The sequence below is a fragment of the Labrus mixtus genome, chromosome 9 (assembly GCF_963584025.1).
Source record: "Labrus mixtus chromosome 9, fLabMix1.1, whole genome shotgun sequence".
Classification (NCBI taxonomy): Eukaryota; Metazoa; Chordata; class Actinopteri; order Labriformes; family Labridae; genus Labrus; species Labrus mixtus.
Window position 1 is genome coordinate 13,007,597 of NC_083620.1, and position 13,898 is coordinate 13,021,494.

Sequence of the window (13,898 nt, forward strand, 5' to 3'; positions counted from 1 at the left end):
AGTTTTGGCTCCAAACAATACCATTAACATTAATATGCAGTTAATGTGTATTAGCAATGTACTGTTGAAAAACAAGAAACAATGACTATGTCCTAACTAGCTGGTGGGGTATCATTTAGCAGCAGAGAGGAGGGATAATGGAAAAGAAAGGAAGGCCTTCACCAAAAGATAAACAAGCCTTTCTAAATCTGGGACGCCTAACTTAACAGAGTAGCAGCCGAAAAGTCCTCCTGTGATTTTGTTTAAGCACCTTCAGTCACATTTTTTTTTGTGAAAAACTAAACTAACGTTATTGAGGGCAGTGGAAGAATCAAGAAACTTCTGTTTTTGTAGACAGAGCAGGGTTGTTGAATGATCTTGAAATGTTTAAGAACTTTTATATCCTTTACACATTTAAACAAAGAACCTTCAAACTGTTCAAAATGTTTCTTTTGTTTGCAGTCTGTAAAGACGCTGTGTCATTTTCAGACTTGAGCAGGATTTCATTACTGTTGTATGTGGTTGTGGTCACGGTTCAAAAGCTTTAGTTGACCTTTTAAACGTGAGAAGATAAGCGTATTAATGTCACCAGGATTATCTTGACTTTCACATGTACATTTCTATCAGAAATCTACTGTTACATTGTGACGTTTGAAAGGTGTTGTAGTTTTGGTAGTGTTGTAGTCAAGATCACATTAACCGAGACCAAGACATACCCGAGACCAGAGTGCTGCGAGACCGAGACAAGACCAGGACATTTAGGGATGGAGACCGTGTCAAGACCACGACCAAGGTTGCAGAAAGGGGCATTTTCCTTCTAATCACAGCATTGACTTAGAAATAGACTGTCAGTGGAGGTCTTGACCGGTCTTGATTTAAAATCCGGAGTCCACCCAGTCTGAGACAGAGTAAAAAATGCTTTTGATTCCCGAGACGAGACCTTCAAAAAGTGGTCTCAAGACCGAGTACTTCAATTCTAGATTTTGGTGCTTAACTAAATAAGGAATTAAATTAAAGCTATCTCAAAACGTGCAGCTTAATTTCTTGAGCCACCCAGGTTTATAAAGATGTGACGTCTTTATCATTTGAGTGGCCCCAATGCCAAGAATGTACTGTTGCTTAAGAAGAAACAAACCCTATAGCCCATACAGATATCAAGGTGCATTTTATTAGATGAAGATCCAATGATATACAGTCAACATCAGCATCCTCCTTTACAAAAGACATTAAAATTTAAACATTTTCAGTAAAAAAGTATTATCGTACAGCCAATGTGGGGTACCAGAGAGAAAGCATGACATGACCTAAATCATATTCATTCATCATCATATGGATCATAGATAAAACACAATACATTAACACTATTTACAGTCTGTAACACAGAGGTCGACTTGAATGGTAATCCTCGTGGTGAATACAGTAAATAGAATATATTCATATATTAAGATCTTTTGTTTACAAAATCATAATGCATTATATATATTTATATCACAGAGAAAGGCTATCCACAACCTTGGCTTTCAGCTATACACAGTACACCCCCATGTGTAGCAACTCTTTGCCCAAGCAAAATGAGATGTTTTGTTTGGTCAATTTATTGTCGATGGTAGGGTTCTTTGGTTGTGCTGGTTTAAAGTGGCAGCCTCTGACTGAGCAGTCAGCCGCTAGGTGTTACTGAAGAGAGTCATTTGTTAAAGTTTGGTTGTAACTGAAGGGTATTGGAGAGGACTCGCCAAATACTACCGGGCAACATCTCAAGCAATGTTTGTAACAATGGGGAACCATTGTGAGACAGAAAGAGGGCAAACTCATTTTGCTTTTCTAAACCAGAATCACATTTAATCAGTTTTGCTTTTGGTGCCATCACAGAAAGACCTCACAGCTCAAATGGACCGAGATTCGATGTTGCATTACAGCACGAGCAAGATTTGTTTGCACCTCTAATACAAACAAAATGTTCCTTTCACAAAAAAAAAAAAGTGATGAAGACCGGGCACAAAACCGGTCAGAACACCTGTTTTGACTTTGTGCATGCATTAATATTGCATTACCACAGGATGGAGGCAGCTGTGACAGAGTCTCTCAACTGAAAGTAATACATTTCCATCAAAGACTAACACATCCGGCGCGTACAGTAAGATCCTGGCCTTTGCAAATAAAAGTTTGTATCAATGTTCCTGAGCAAAACTATTGTTTCCTTAAATGTTACCCAGGTTTTTGAAACGTTAAGGCCCATGATGCATGAGGAATACTAAGTTATCGAACTCCGGCTGGCAAAAAATCAAAAGAGACATGATTTTAAAACTGGTCAAAACCAAAGGAGAGAATATGTTGGTGAATTAAGGAACAAAAGAGGGCCTATCTATCCATCAAGCACAATGTTTCCTATTGTGGTTTGTTATGGTGATTTTAACAGCCAGTCAGTGAATGCCAGTTTAACAGCAGTTAATCAGAAGTCATCCCAGACTGAAAGAGAGCCAAAGAGTGATCTTTTGTGTCATTTTTGACCTTTTTTTATATCTTCATGTAGGTGTCACATCCCAACAGTTTTGTATACTGCATACCTTCATATTTAAGTAAAGGGAATTTCTTAATTTGTGTGTTTTATACTGTATTACTGTTTGTATTTTCCGTGGGCCCATGAAACCAGTCATGCATTGGCTATTTTTTGTCACTCTCTGAAAATAGAACTTTTGTGTCTGACTGATTATTAGCTGCCCTGCTGTACCTGCCGAGCTCTTTCACCTTGGCTAATCAACATACAAGAGCTAAAAGATGCTCACAACGGTCAAGAACATTTGGGAATCCCAGCCAGAGCTGTTCACCTGAGACGCGCTTATGTTGTGTAATTCAACCCAGCCAAAAAACCAACGGTGGATGCAGCGATGTGTTCTCTGAACCAGACGTACAAAGGACGGATTGCGCTGGCGGCTGCCTGCCTATATCTCTTTCACTCTCGGCCCACCCTGCCCCATCCTCAGCTGCATTGCTGGCAAGTCACCGAGTGGATCCCAGCCAAAAGCCATGAAAGCCACTGCATAACTGGATCAGAATCTTCCTCCCCCTGCAATGTTGAGTGAGAGGCCTGGTGGGCAGCAATCCCTGCAAACCCCCAGCTCCCCCTCCTTTCCTGCCACAACCTGACGTCCATGTGCTCGAGCCTCAGTTCCAAGGCTCAGTGCCAGGCCTCATCACTGGCCCAGCTGGCATGGCCCCGATCAGCTGGATTTGCTATAATCATCTTAGGTCATCTCATTCAGGCTGGTGACAGAGTGAATGCCCTGCAGCTCTTCAACCAAAGCCAGTGAACCTTGTCGGACCGGCCTCTTTCTGGCTACATTTCCTCTGAAGGACTTCCTAGCAGCTATAAAAGGAGTGTTGCCACATTGTTAAAAGCAATAATGTGTCAGTAAAAAACAAACTAACAAAAAAACATGATACATCTTATCTTGCTGGCCAGTCACCTAGTCCTGCTAGCTGCCTAGTCCGTCTCTGTCAAGCTGGGATGTCTGGGACCTTGATGTATTCATGTGTTTGTGTGGGTGGGTGGGTGTAGCTCAAAAGGCATGATAGGGAGGGATGGGGCAGAGAGTTACAGAGGTTAATGGTAAATCAGCCAAACCAAAGTCACACACTCACTCACCACACATGACCCACCATCCTTCCTCCCTCCCATCCATCCATCCATTTGTCGGTCCATCCAGTAATCCAGCCCCCCCTTCCCCTCTCCCCTTTGCTGTGGTTGTGTCCCAACTGCTCATGCGTCAGTCCCAGCCGTTGTCCTTGATCATGTGGGCCAGCTCGATGATGAACTTGCCCTCTTTGTACTTCTGACTGCTCTCAAAGGCGTGTTCCTGGAGGGTGTGTCAGAGGACAAGGGAGTGTCAGAGGACAAGGGAAAGGGGAGACAGAGAGACAGAGTTTGACTCATATAAAAGATGGATATAGCATAATAAAATGTTGGTATTATTAACAAGGAGTAGAATATTTTGAAAAAGACATAAGTACCATAAAATCCTGCTTCCAACACTTTCTTTGGCTGTATGATAAACTCTTTGACTCAGTCTTTGCTACTGGCTCTTTGGAAGATGGTTATATAACCGTTCGTCACTGAGCACTGCAGAGGAGAGGATCATACCTAATGCTGACAGAAATGTGTCTTGAACCACCAAATAAACTGCAAACACTAAAGGCCACATGTCACAGCCTCAAGAGCCAAAACAGATAGGACTGATCTCATTTTGCAAGCTGCAACATGTATTTGTAAGGTGTTTAATCCATTCCTCTGGAGAATGGGATTTCTAATAAATCCCAGAAAACAAGGTCTGAGCTTTCTCCATTTAGTGTTGTTCAATACACTAAAGCAGATCATTTTACTCCTTAAATATTATCGTTTCAAATTAACTCTTCATTTCTTCCTCCATATGTTCATGAAGATGTCAAACATTTCAACAGCATGACTGTATAAATGACATCAGCCCAGCTTACTAAAATACTTTGCTGATGCTAGGTGGCAAGTTATTTTTATAAAGCTAGTCCCTGCGCTTTGTACATAGCTTATTATTCTAATCTTACTTGGTACTTATTGCTCATTTTATTATCTCTATTCTATTTAATCTTTAGATTCCTAAATTATTTCTATATTTTCTACTGCTGTATTGCGTTTAAGAACAGTAACCAAATATTCCCCTGGGATTAATAAAGTATTTCTGATTCTGATACTCTTCGTCAAGTATTTATTTGCCTTGGCAGTATAAATAATACAATCTTAGCTATGATAGTGGCAAAATCAATATCTGATTACCATCAGTCACATCTATGCATCACTATTGTCTTTGTGAGCATTGTAACATGTTTCAGCTCACATGGAACTCGAGTATTGCCTTAAAGAGTTATTAGCATGGCTGTAAACTCTTTTAAAAGAAACTTCTCAGAAAGCTAATTTTAAAACTCTGTATTGGCAACTTTCTGTTAAATTTCACTTCAGATGTTTTAAGGATTAAATAGGAACGTTTTAAGTCAACAGATGTCTCTCTTCGTGTGGCCAAGTTAAACTGCAGAAGCTTCTGCTTGCTAATCACATCTAAATTTGTTCAAGTTACACAGCCCATATTTCCAAATTTGGATTTGTCTGGCCCCAGTAACTAACAATGGGAGCAGGAAGCACTTTATCCTAGCTTCTAAGCTGAGAAAGGCCTCTTTGGAAACTGAAGTAAAATCATTGAAGGCATATTTGTATTTAAAGGAGAAATCAACGGTGAGAAAATGACAAAAGAAAATCTTATACCCTCTGTGCTAGTCCATTAACAACCCTTAGTACTTGCTCCAAACCATCCACACACATGTGAAGCCTCAGGAAAACAGTGTCACAGTAAGTAAGAACACTGGCACAAATGTTCTCCGACTGTGAAGTGACACAACCTTGTTTTTGTTGTCTTTTTTTTTTGTTTCAGAGCTGAAAGGGAAATGTTATCAGATTTCTCAGTTTAGAAGTGCAGTAGGTCAAGCCTCAAAAGAACTTTGATGGCTGCAGGAAATCAATCCTGCTGCCGCTGATATTAATGGCAGCCCTCCATTAAGCCATATCTTGTGTCTGTGTGCTTGAGCCTGCATGTGACCTCTTTGGGGTCCTGACAGGAATAGTTACTACCCAGAAAAGTATCTACATTTAAAGCTGGGTGTTCACCAGGTGTTCACCAGGCGTCATAAGGAAAAAATGTTATTTTTAGCCTGGAAGGTTAAAGAGTCCAGTTAATGTGAGCGCTGAATGTTACGGTTAGAGGTTAGGCAAAGAGTGTGTGTCAATGGAGCCGTCTCAGGAGTCAATGTGACAAGGATTGTGTGTGTGTGTGTGTGTGTGTGTGTGTGTGTGTGTGTGTGTGTGTGTGTGTGTGTGTGTGTGTGTGTGTGTGTGTGTGTGTGTGTGTGTGTGTGTGAGACAGTCTTCAGTGCCCTATGTTGTATACTCTCTAACCTCAATGCTGACAGGGTTCACCGGTGACAGCTGCACATGCTCAGCTCTAGGATGATATATGAAGACAGCCAACATGTGTTGATGCTGTTCAGTTTACCCTGACACGGGACTTAAAAACACCTCCACTAAACACATTGTGCACATGTGTTTTGACATGCTATATCACAGCTTGGCTGTATATATGGCTCTAATGTCTAGATGTTTTTCTAGACCCTTCCACAAAACATTAAAAAATCATCACAAACACAACATAGTATAGATAGACTTCTGCTCCCTATCCCCATCTGTTTGGAAAAAATCCTTCCCATAATTAATTCATCCCACAGCCGCACCACTGCATTGACCCTGAGAGAAGAGGAGGAGACAGGAGAACTATAATTAGGGTTGAAATAAAGTTAGGGGTTGCTATAATAACAACCTCCTGGTTTATCTTCTTCTAACCTTGAATTCAGGGAGTGTAACACTCGGCATCAAATTAGCCGGGGATACTTACATATTTCCAGCCAAGGGTTGTCTTGCAGTTCTCACAGTAGATATCTGCTACAGCATGCAAGCCTGTAAGCAGAACTCTCTCCTCTGCAGGGCCACACCCGACGTTCACCCTGAGAGAGGGAAAGTGGGTTTGTGGGGAGGAAAGTTGGGGAGGAAGGGAGGCACAGAAAGAGAGGAGAGAAGTTATGAAATACTATTCTGTGCAAGTACCTTACCAGTAAGTTGCTAGTACTGTATGATGTGCTCAGAGTGAGTCACTGCCTCACACCCACGCATACAGAGGGGAGCATGGATTGAAACAGCCTCATTTTCACACTCAATTCAGCTGATAATGATAGCGCTCCAAGACAAAGGCCGCGCCAGGGCCTCAAAAACAATATGCATTATTAACCTGAGTGTGTTAGCTCACTTTTGTCCTATCCAAAACCTGCATGCAGCACATTTTGTCCTAACACGTTACATCAAATGCAAAGCCATGTGTGTTGAAATGCTTTTTTTGAGAGGGATACTCACACTGAGTTGAACAGGTAGGCTCTGCCTTGGCTGCCCTGGAACGACTGCAGAGATAAATAGGAAAAGGCTGAAACAAAAATCCTTTCACTCAGTATAATAGTTCTATCAAATAATACAGGCATGCTTTTATTTTGCCATGAAGCTTCAGTCACGTTTTTTTTTTTTTTAAAACACCCACATGTTGGTTGGAGACGAGCCCACGCTTTAATAGAGGCTACTATTTTCTAAAAGTACTTTTAATCTATCTATTTTAACATTTACTTTAACATGGTTTTGTCTCCCAGGTTAAAGCCTATATGCCACTAATAACATCATTGCAGACAAATGCAGAGGTAGCTTTAATGTTAGCAATGCATTCCTTTATTTTCAAAACTATAAAGCTGCTACTGGAGATACACATTACACTGATCCATGTAGTGCAGCTGTGTTACAACCATCTGAAGGATTCTGTGCACAGGTGAGCAGTGGTTTCACATTTGCAAGTGGAAAAAGTGATAGTGCATTCATAATCCAATTCACAAACCAGCTTATAACATAATCCATCCACATGCTCGTGTCTGGTGGTGGCTATCACAAACATACAGGTGTCAGGCCTGCTGTTTATTTATGTAATTCCTTATCCAACCTCCAGGTTTTTAAACCTTGAAGATGATCCATTAAATTACTGTCAAATATGTTAAATTCTACTCTATTCTATTTATTGTTTCATGAATTAAATAAGAGTGAACCTTAATAGTTAGCCCATTTGCTTTTAAAGTAAAAACAAATCTTGTACCTCTTTCTTTTTCAGCCTGTAATAATTAGCTTCCTGACAGTAAGCACCCTGCTAATGGTTACCGGGGGCGATCACTGATGGTAAGATGAGTTAGGTCACTGTAACTAAGTGCATCTGTCGCTGCTGGGTTACCTTGGAGATGAGCTCGTCGTGGTTGGCCAGGTGAGCTCGGCAGTGGATGCAGCTGTAGGTTCGGTGGCAGCTCGGCAGGTATGCCTGAAAGGTCTTGGAGCGCGTCATTCTGACCATGGGCGGTGTTGGCGGGCGGTGCAAGAAGGGACTGCCAGCCCAGGTCGGCTCACAAGGGAAGCACCGCAACACACAGGTGAGGGCCGTGGTGGGCGGTGGGTTGGGAGGCGAACACCTGAGCACAGGGAGGAGAGACGAGCAGCTCGTGGTTACATGGCTGGGGAACAGCTGCTTCCTCAAGCTGCCGTTGGAAAATGAGCCACAGGTGAATAATTGCTGATGGGATTACAGCGTGCTCTGCAACCTGCTCGCGTCTGTGAAACTCTTACAACATCAAAGCTAGAATGTGACGAGGCATCATACTTACGAGCCTTTGTTCCAGGCTCACTATGTTTCAGATTCAAGCTGAAAACACTCAGTGAGATGAGATTCAGTAGGTAGCTTCAACCACCTTTTTCCAGAGGCCACAACTGACTCATTGCTGGAGACGTAGAAACACTAATAGAGGATTATTTTTTATATTTCCTACTTTAAAGCTCTAAACTTTTGGTTTGCATTTATTCCCCCACCCCCCAAAAAAACAAAACAAAAACCCCACTAATACTCCCTTGGCAATTGATTTACTTTAGTCTCATTGTTAACTCATGCAGCGCCCATTAGCTTCAGCTAAATTGTGTCTTTATTGCAAATTAGCAAACGCTAAACAAAAATCCAGTACTGATCATATCATTTTGTCTGCTAAACTTTGTCCTGCTAGCATTTTGTTTGTGTGCTGGCTAGCTAAATTAGTATTTAGCTCAGCCTGTGAGCAGGCTGCTAGCATGGATTTAGAGCCATATTAGAGCAAGATTCTTTGATTTGTACTTCCTAAATACGAGCGTTTGTCCTTTGTTTTATACTATTGTAACTAGATACCTTTGAGCATATAGTCTATTGACTCTATGTTAAAATATCAAAATGGGCTCTAGAAAAATATGATGTGTATTGACCACTAGTTTTTATTATTTCAGGGACATATATACAAATAATTAATTTAGAGAACATGTGGTGGCAGAATTTGATAATGAAAACAGTCATAAGTTGTGGCTGTCTCCATTAGCCTGTGGTCAAACCGTCCTGCACTGACTTCAGCTCAGTGCAGGACACACAGGCAGCTCCACTAGTTCACAGTCTGTGTTTAAGTCTATGAGGCTGCAGAGATAATCTGCTTAGCCTAGCACAATTGTGAGGATCGTGCTCTGCTCGCTCCATGATATCTGAACAGACCAAGCCCTTAAAATACTTTGCTGGTGTGCGCTGGTGACTGAGCAGATTAGTGAGCTGGCCTGGGAACGCGTCCCAGACTCTCGGGGCCAGGAGGGCAGGAGTCTGTTGTTACTAACTGTACATGAGAAACTAAATGGTTCAGGGCCTGAGCGCACTTCCTCAAAGTGCAAGATGTAGTGTTTTTATTGCTTAATGCAATTTGAATTGTGATTTCTTCATGAAGTATCAGTAACAAAATTTGAGTTTGATTAACCATTGTTATTTTCCATAAAGTTGTTGTGAGGCTTCACTTAAGGTATATTTTTATATTTTTACTGTGTAAACACCTATTTGAACAGTTTTCTTCCAAACTTAAAACATAATCTTTATAAATAAACAATAAACCAAAATAGCAGGATAATAACTTTGTAAGATTCCGTTAAAACTTGAATAAATTGTTTTTTATGGCTTTTTTTTGTCACCTTCACATAATGCAGTTCTATTGTGTCTCCTCTTCTTCCTGTCTGCCTGTACTTCACCATCTGGAAAAACTAATAAAATGGTGAATGGGAGCAGGAGGCCTCTCTGACTTCAGGACAAACAGAAGGGAGAAGGAGAGGCCTCTTTTATTTTACACCGGGGCCAGACTATTGTTTTTAGTGTTCGAAGGGACGCTGATAGTGGCTACAACACTGATGGGGAGGACCAGGGATAGAAATAAATTAGACAGTGAGACGTGCCCTTGTTTACTCTCCTCTGACTCTGTGCCAGCGGCGTGGGATTGGGGCACAAAGACACGCTCAGTACAGTAGTCAGAGTCGACCCCTGACACACGCACACACAGAGTGACGTTTTACCCAAAGTGGCTTTCATCCTCTCGGTCATTTCAGGACTTACCACAAGGGAGAAGTTAATCAAGAATCCAGTCTACTGAGATTTCTTACCAAATATTCCATCCTGTTATTAAGTTTGAACCCATTAGAAATGTATGAACCCAAACAGACATGTTCGGGTTTCATTGTTGGACACTTCACAGATCGTGAAATGTGAAAATCTCTTAAATTTGCACAAAGCTGCCTGATTAAAGCTCAACAATCTTTGGTACTCGAAGGTACTGTCTACAAATGTAAGCTTCAAACTTAAGCCTAGAATGTAATTACATTAAATTAAAGCTTGCCCTTCTAAGCCCTTATACTAGCGCTACACGTGCTACGAGTCACTAAGGATAAAAGACATGACTAAAACGTAGATGTTTTGAATAGATGAGAATGTGTCCATCACAGCTGAGACAAATGTTTACTAAAACTATCAGCTATAGAAAAAGCTTGTGAGGCTATTTCAGTTGACCCACATCTAGAGAAGTGCATCACAGTGCTAATGTGACCTTATCGGGCAGACAGTCAACGGCCCTGATGGATTAAAACATTGCTCCTGCTACACATCTACTCACGGGTCACATATATACTGATCCATGTGGAGTTCTCTCGGTGTATAATCCACAGTGAGACTCTGAAGAATCACCTCATTACAGCTGTAACAACAGTGGCTTTAAATAACCACTAAGCACTGGATACGCATGTGGTTAGAAATACGTTTTAATGTAGTGTTTGTGCAATTTAACATTTGGATCATCCTTTCAAGAAGAAAAAAATAAACTGTGCTGCTTTTCTTCTTCGGGCTTAGGACTTTTGGTTGGACAAAATAAGACATTTTAAGAGTCTGTGGACTTGCCACAAACATTAAGCCCCAATTTTATGAAATTTCAGAGAATGAATAATAAAACAATTGGATTCCAAAAAGTCAGAAGACTTACTGACAAAGTAAAACTGGTGAGTTGGAGCTCCAGAGTGTATTGTCTTTCAATAAGTATGTTCCCAGAGCCCCTGAAGTCAGATAACTAGTTATCTTATGTGCACATGTCAGATTGTAACCTGTTGTAATGCTCATTCTCAAGTGATGGGCTCATAGCGTTTATAGATGTCAATACATTTAAAAAGAATCAGAAAGTATTAAAAATACGAGGAAGCAGGTTGAGGCTTTTAGTAGAACATCATGTGATTGTTTCAAATTGTCTGAGGCTCGACAGTTGTTTGAAATTTTTAAATAAACGTCTCAAAGAAGAGGGCAACTCTCTCCTTGGTGGCTGGACATGGTTGGGAATCATTTTCAGGCAACATTGTTTGTGCGAAGAAGAAGAAGATGCTGACACTCTGCAAAATGCTGACACAAAGAGTCAACCCAGGCAGCTTTGTGCTAAATAAAACCTCTTTGCACAGAAATTGCACTTTTGATTAGATGACTGGAGGAACTGATCACAGCGTTCCAGACAACAGCAGAAAATATCAGCAAAACTGTCAGGTCAGGATGAAGCTCTGTCTGCATAGCTGTCTGCATGCCTCTCAGCCTGTTTGTATATGTATTTTACTGCTGTCACTCAGTCTATTCATCAGATCTGTGGCGGGTTGTTTAAGGTCACCGAGCTGTCCTTTCTGGCCATTTCTGGGTGTCATCACAAAAGACTACGTGCCACGAGTCTCCACAACCAAAAGGGCCCTTGTATCCCAACAAAAAAACCTTTGTTATGTAACGCACTGATGCTGCCGCTGCTGTTGCTGCTTCTGACAATGATGGAGAGCAGGAGAACGACAGAGGGGAGGAATATATGGGAAGGGGGGGCGGCGGGGAGGGGAGGGGGGATTGGAGTCAAACAGGGGCAGGGAGTTGGTGAATTGAGCAGAGAAAGAAAGAGGGACGAAGCAGCGTGTGTCCCTTCAGCCTTGGATGAGCTGCGTGTCCTTTCCTGCCCACGAGCTGCACCGACACGATTTCTGTACTTTGTGTACTCTCATCCTGTTCTTCATTCAGTGTTACACCGAGGCCAGCAGCATACAGCAGCATGACATCACTGACTGGAGGAGGAAAAACTCTTCTTTCTTCCACCACCTTCCACCAAATCTCAGTGATGAGGCGATGCTCTTGCATCTCGGGTGTGTGTGTGTGTGTGTGTGTGTGTGTGTGTGTGTGTGTGTGTGTGTGTGTGTGTGTGTGTGTGTGTGTGTGTGTGTGTCTGGTTACGGTTGCTATGCTTCATCTTCCTCAGAACTGATTTCTACCATTTTTCTTTGTTTCTCAGAAGAGCAGCTTGTTTTCGGGTGCTTCAGACACTTAAGTCTGAAGTTAACTTTCAGGAAATGCACATTATCTTGCACGGTCATTGTGGTAGGAACATAAATATTCAAACGCACCTTCCTATATTTCTGTGTTGTGTGTTAAAGAGGGCAAGGTGACATTTTGTAAACAACTTTTGTTTATGTTTACAAGTTTTGTCTGTCTGTGGAGGGTCACCTTTCAAGGCCTGCAACTCTGATTACTATCTTTGATCCATGTGTATCGACTCAGCACAATCAATATCTGTCTGCATGTGTTGTTGACATATCTAGAATGGTAGTGACAATAATCGCCTGTAGTGACACATCAATATCTATACATGGGAGCTTACTGGTTGCAGTGTTTGTGTGTGGTTATTGGTATGAATCAGGTCACAGGCAGTGGCGCACTTCATCTGGGGCAGAACTTCAGCCACCACACGGAGCACAGATGGCGGGGATGCCTGAGATGAGCAATGCTGGAAACATACACACACGCACGTACTCACACAAACACACTTATCCTACACACACGCCACCCACACTTTAAAGAGCTTTAACGTCTGCAGTGACTTTGACATATCGATTGGGAATCAGGTGATTGCCGTCACAGAAGAGTTGTCACCCGAGCCTATTACATGATAACCCGCATTGATCAACGCTGACGTGCACCATCGCGCGAAGAAGGCGCGTGCACAGGGATGATGGCGCAGGACTGCCAACACAAACAACATGTGTCCCTATAATAAACACTCAATGCTGTGTAGCTCTACAGTAGAGGGGACTTCAGCATCCAATCAACCAAGATAATATGAATCCAGGCATGAAGATACTTAAAACTTGGATGTTGGCAGATGATAAAAACAATGAACTTGCCTTTTTTTACTATAAGATTATAACATCTGCTGCAACATATCTTGAAAGTTTCCTCGCTTAAAAAACATTGACAATATATTTGTGCAAAGCATTAGGAATAAACTTCATGAAGATATGTTCTAACAGTGCTTAGGAGCAAATGAAAGTGGGAAACATAACGCAGAAGAAATCATTTTACCTTTGAAGGGAAGAAAAACAGTTCTCCACGTAGCCTAGGAAATGTCGCACCTCCTCGTTTTCCTCGTGGCAGTGCCAGTCCTACACCCTCTTTCGCATTCCTTCCCAGGCAAATATCCTCTTCTCTCTGTCTCTAGCCCTGGCGAGTCTTTGCAGAGACGCAATGTTTTGACGCGAAACGATGCCCAGCAGAGTTTAGAAGAGGCAGAGATAAAGAGTGATGAAACAGTCAGCCGCAGCGAGAGGTGTCACTCCTACTGACTTCCGTGTTCGCAGAAAACCCGTCATAAAGTTAAGAGTACTTATTTTTACTGAACATATTGTGGCATTTTTATCTCCAAAGGCTGATTCTTTTAGGTTAAATTACACGTAGGCCTATTAAAATTAAATTAAAGATTGTTCTCCGTGGACATACAAGATAAGACGCTCAAGTCCCGTTATATTCGTTGCATTAATAGCTCGCATGAATCGATCTATTATACATTAATTCAAATTCAAATGTGATTTTTTGGGGGGGAATTGTTCAATTTTG

The 13,898-nt window shown here is 41.7% G+C and overlaps 1 protein-coding gene across 1 annotated transcript; it reads right to left on the minus strand.

The window, feature by feature from the left end:
• Positions 1-1,127: 1,127 nt before the first annotated feature.
• Positions 1,128-13,605, minus strand: LOC132980285 (protein yippee-like 2). Its single transcript, XM_061046333.1, has 5 exons — positions 13,368-13,605; positions 7,866-8,097; positions 6,959-7,002; positions 6,447-6,555; positions 1,128-3,833 (listed from the first exon to the last, which is right to left on the minus strand). Exons 2-5 carry the CDS (start codon positions 7,980-7,982, stop codon positions 3,744-3,746), a joined length of 360 nt encoding a protein of 119 aa, XP_060902316.1. The 5' UTR covers positions 7,983-8,097; positions 13,368-13,605; the 3' UTR covers positions 1,128-3,743.
• Positions 13,606-13,898: the final 293 nt, after the last annotated feature.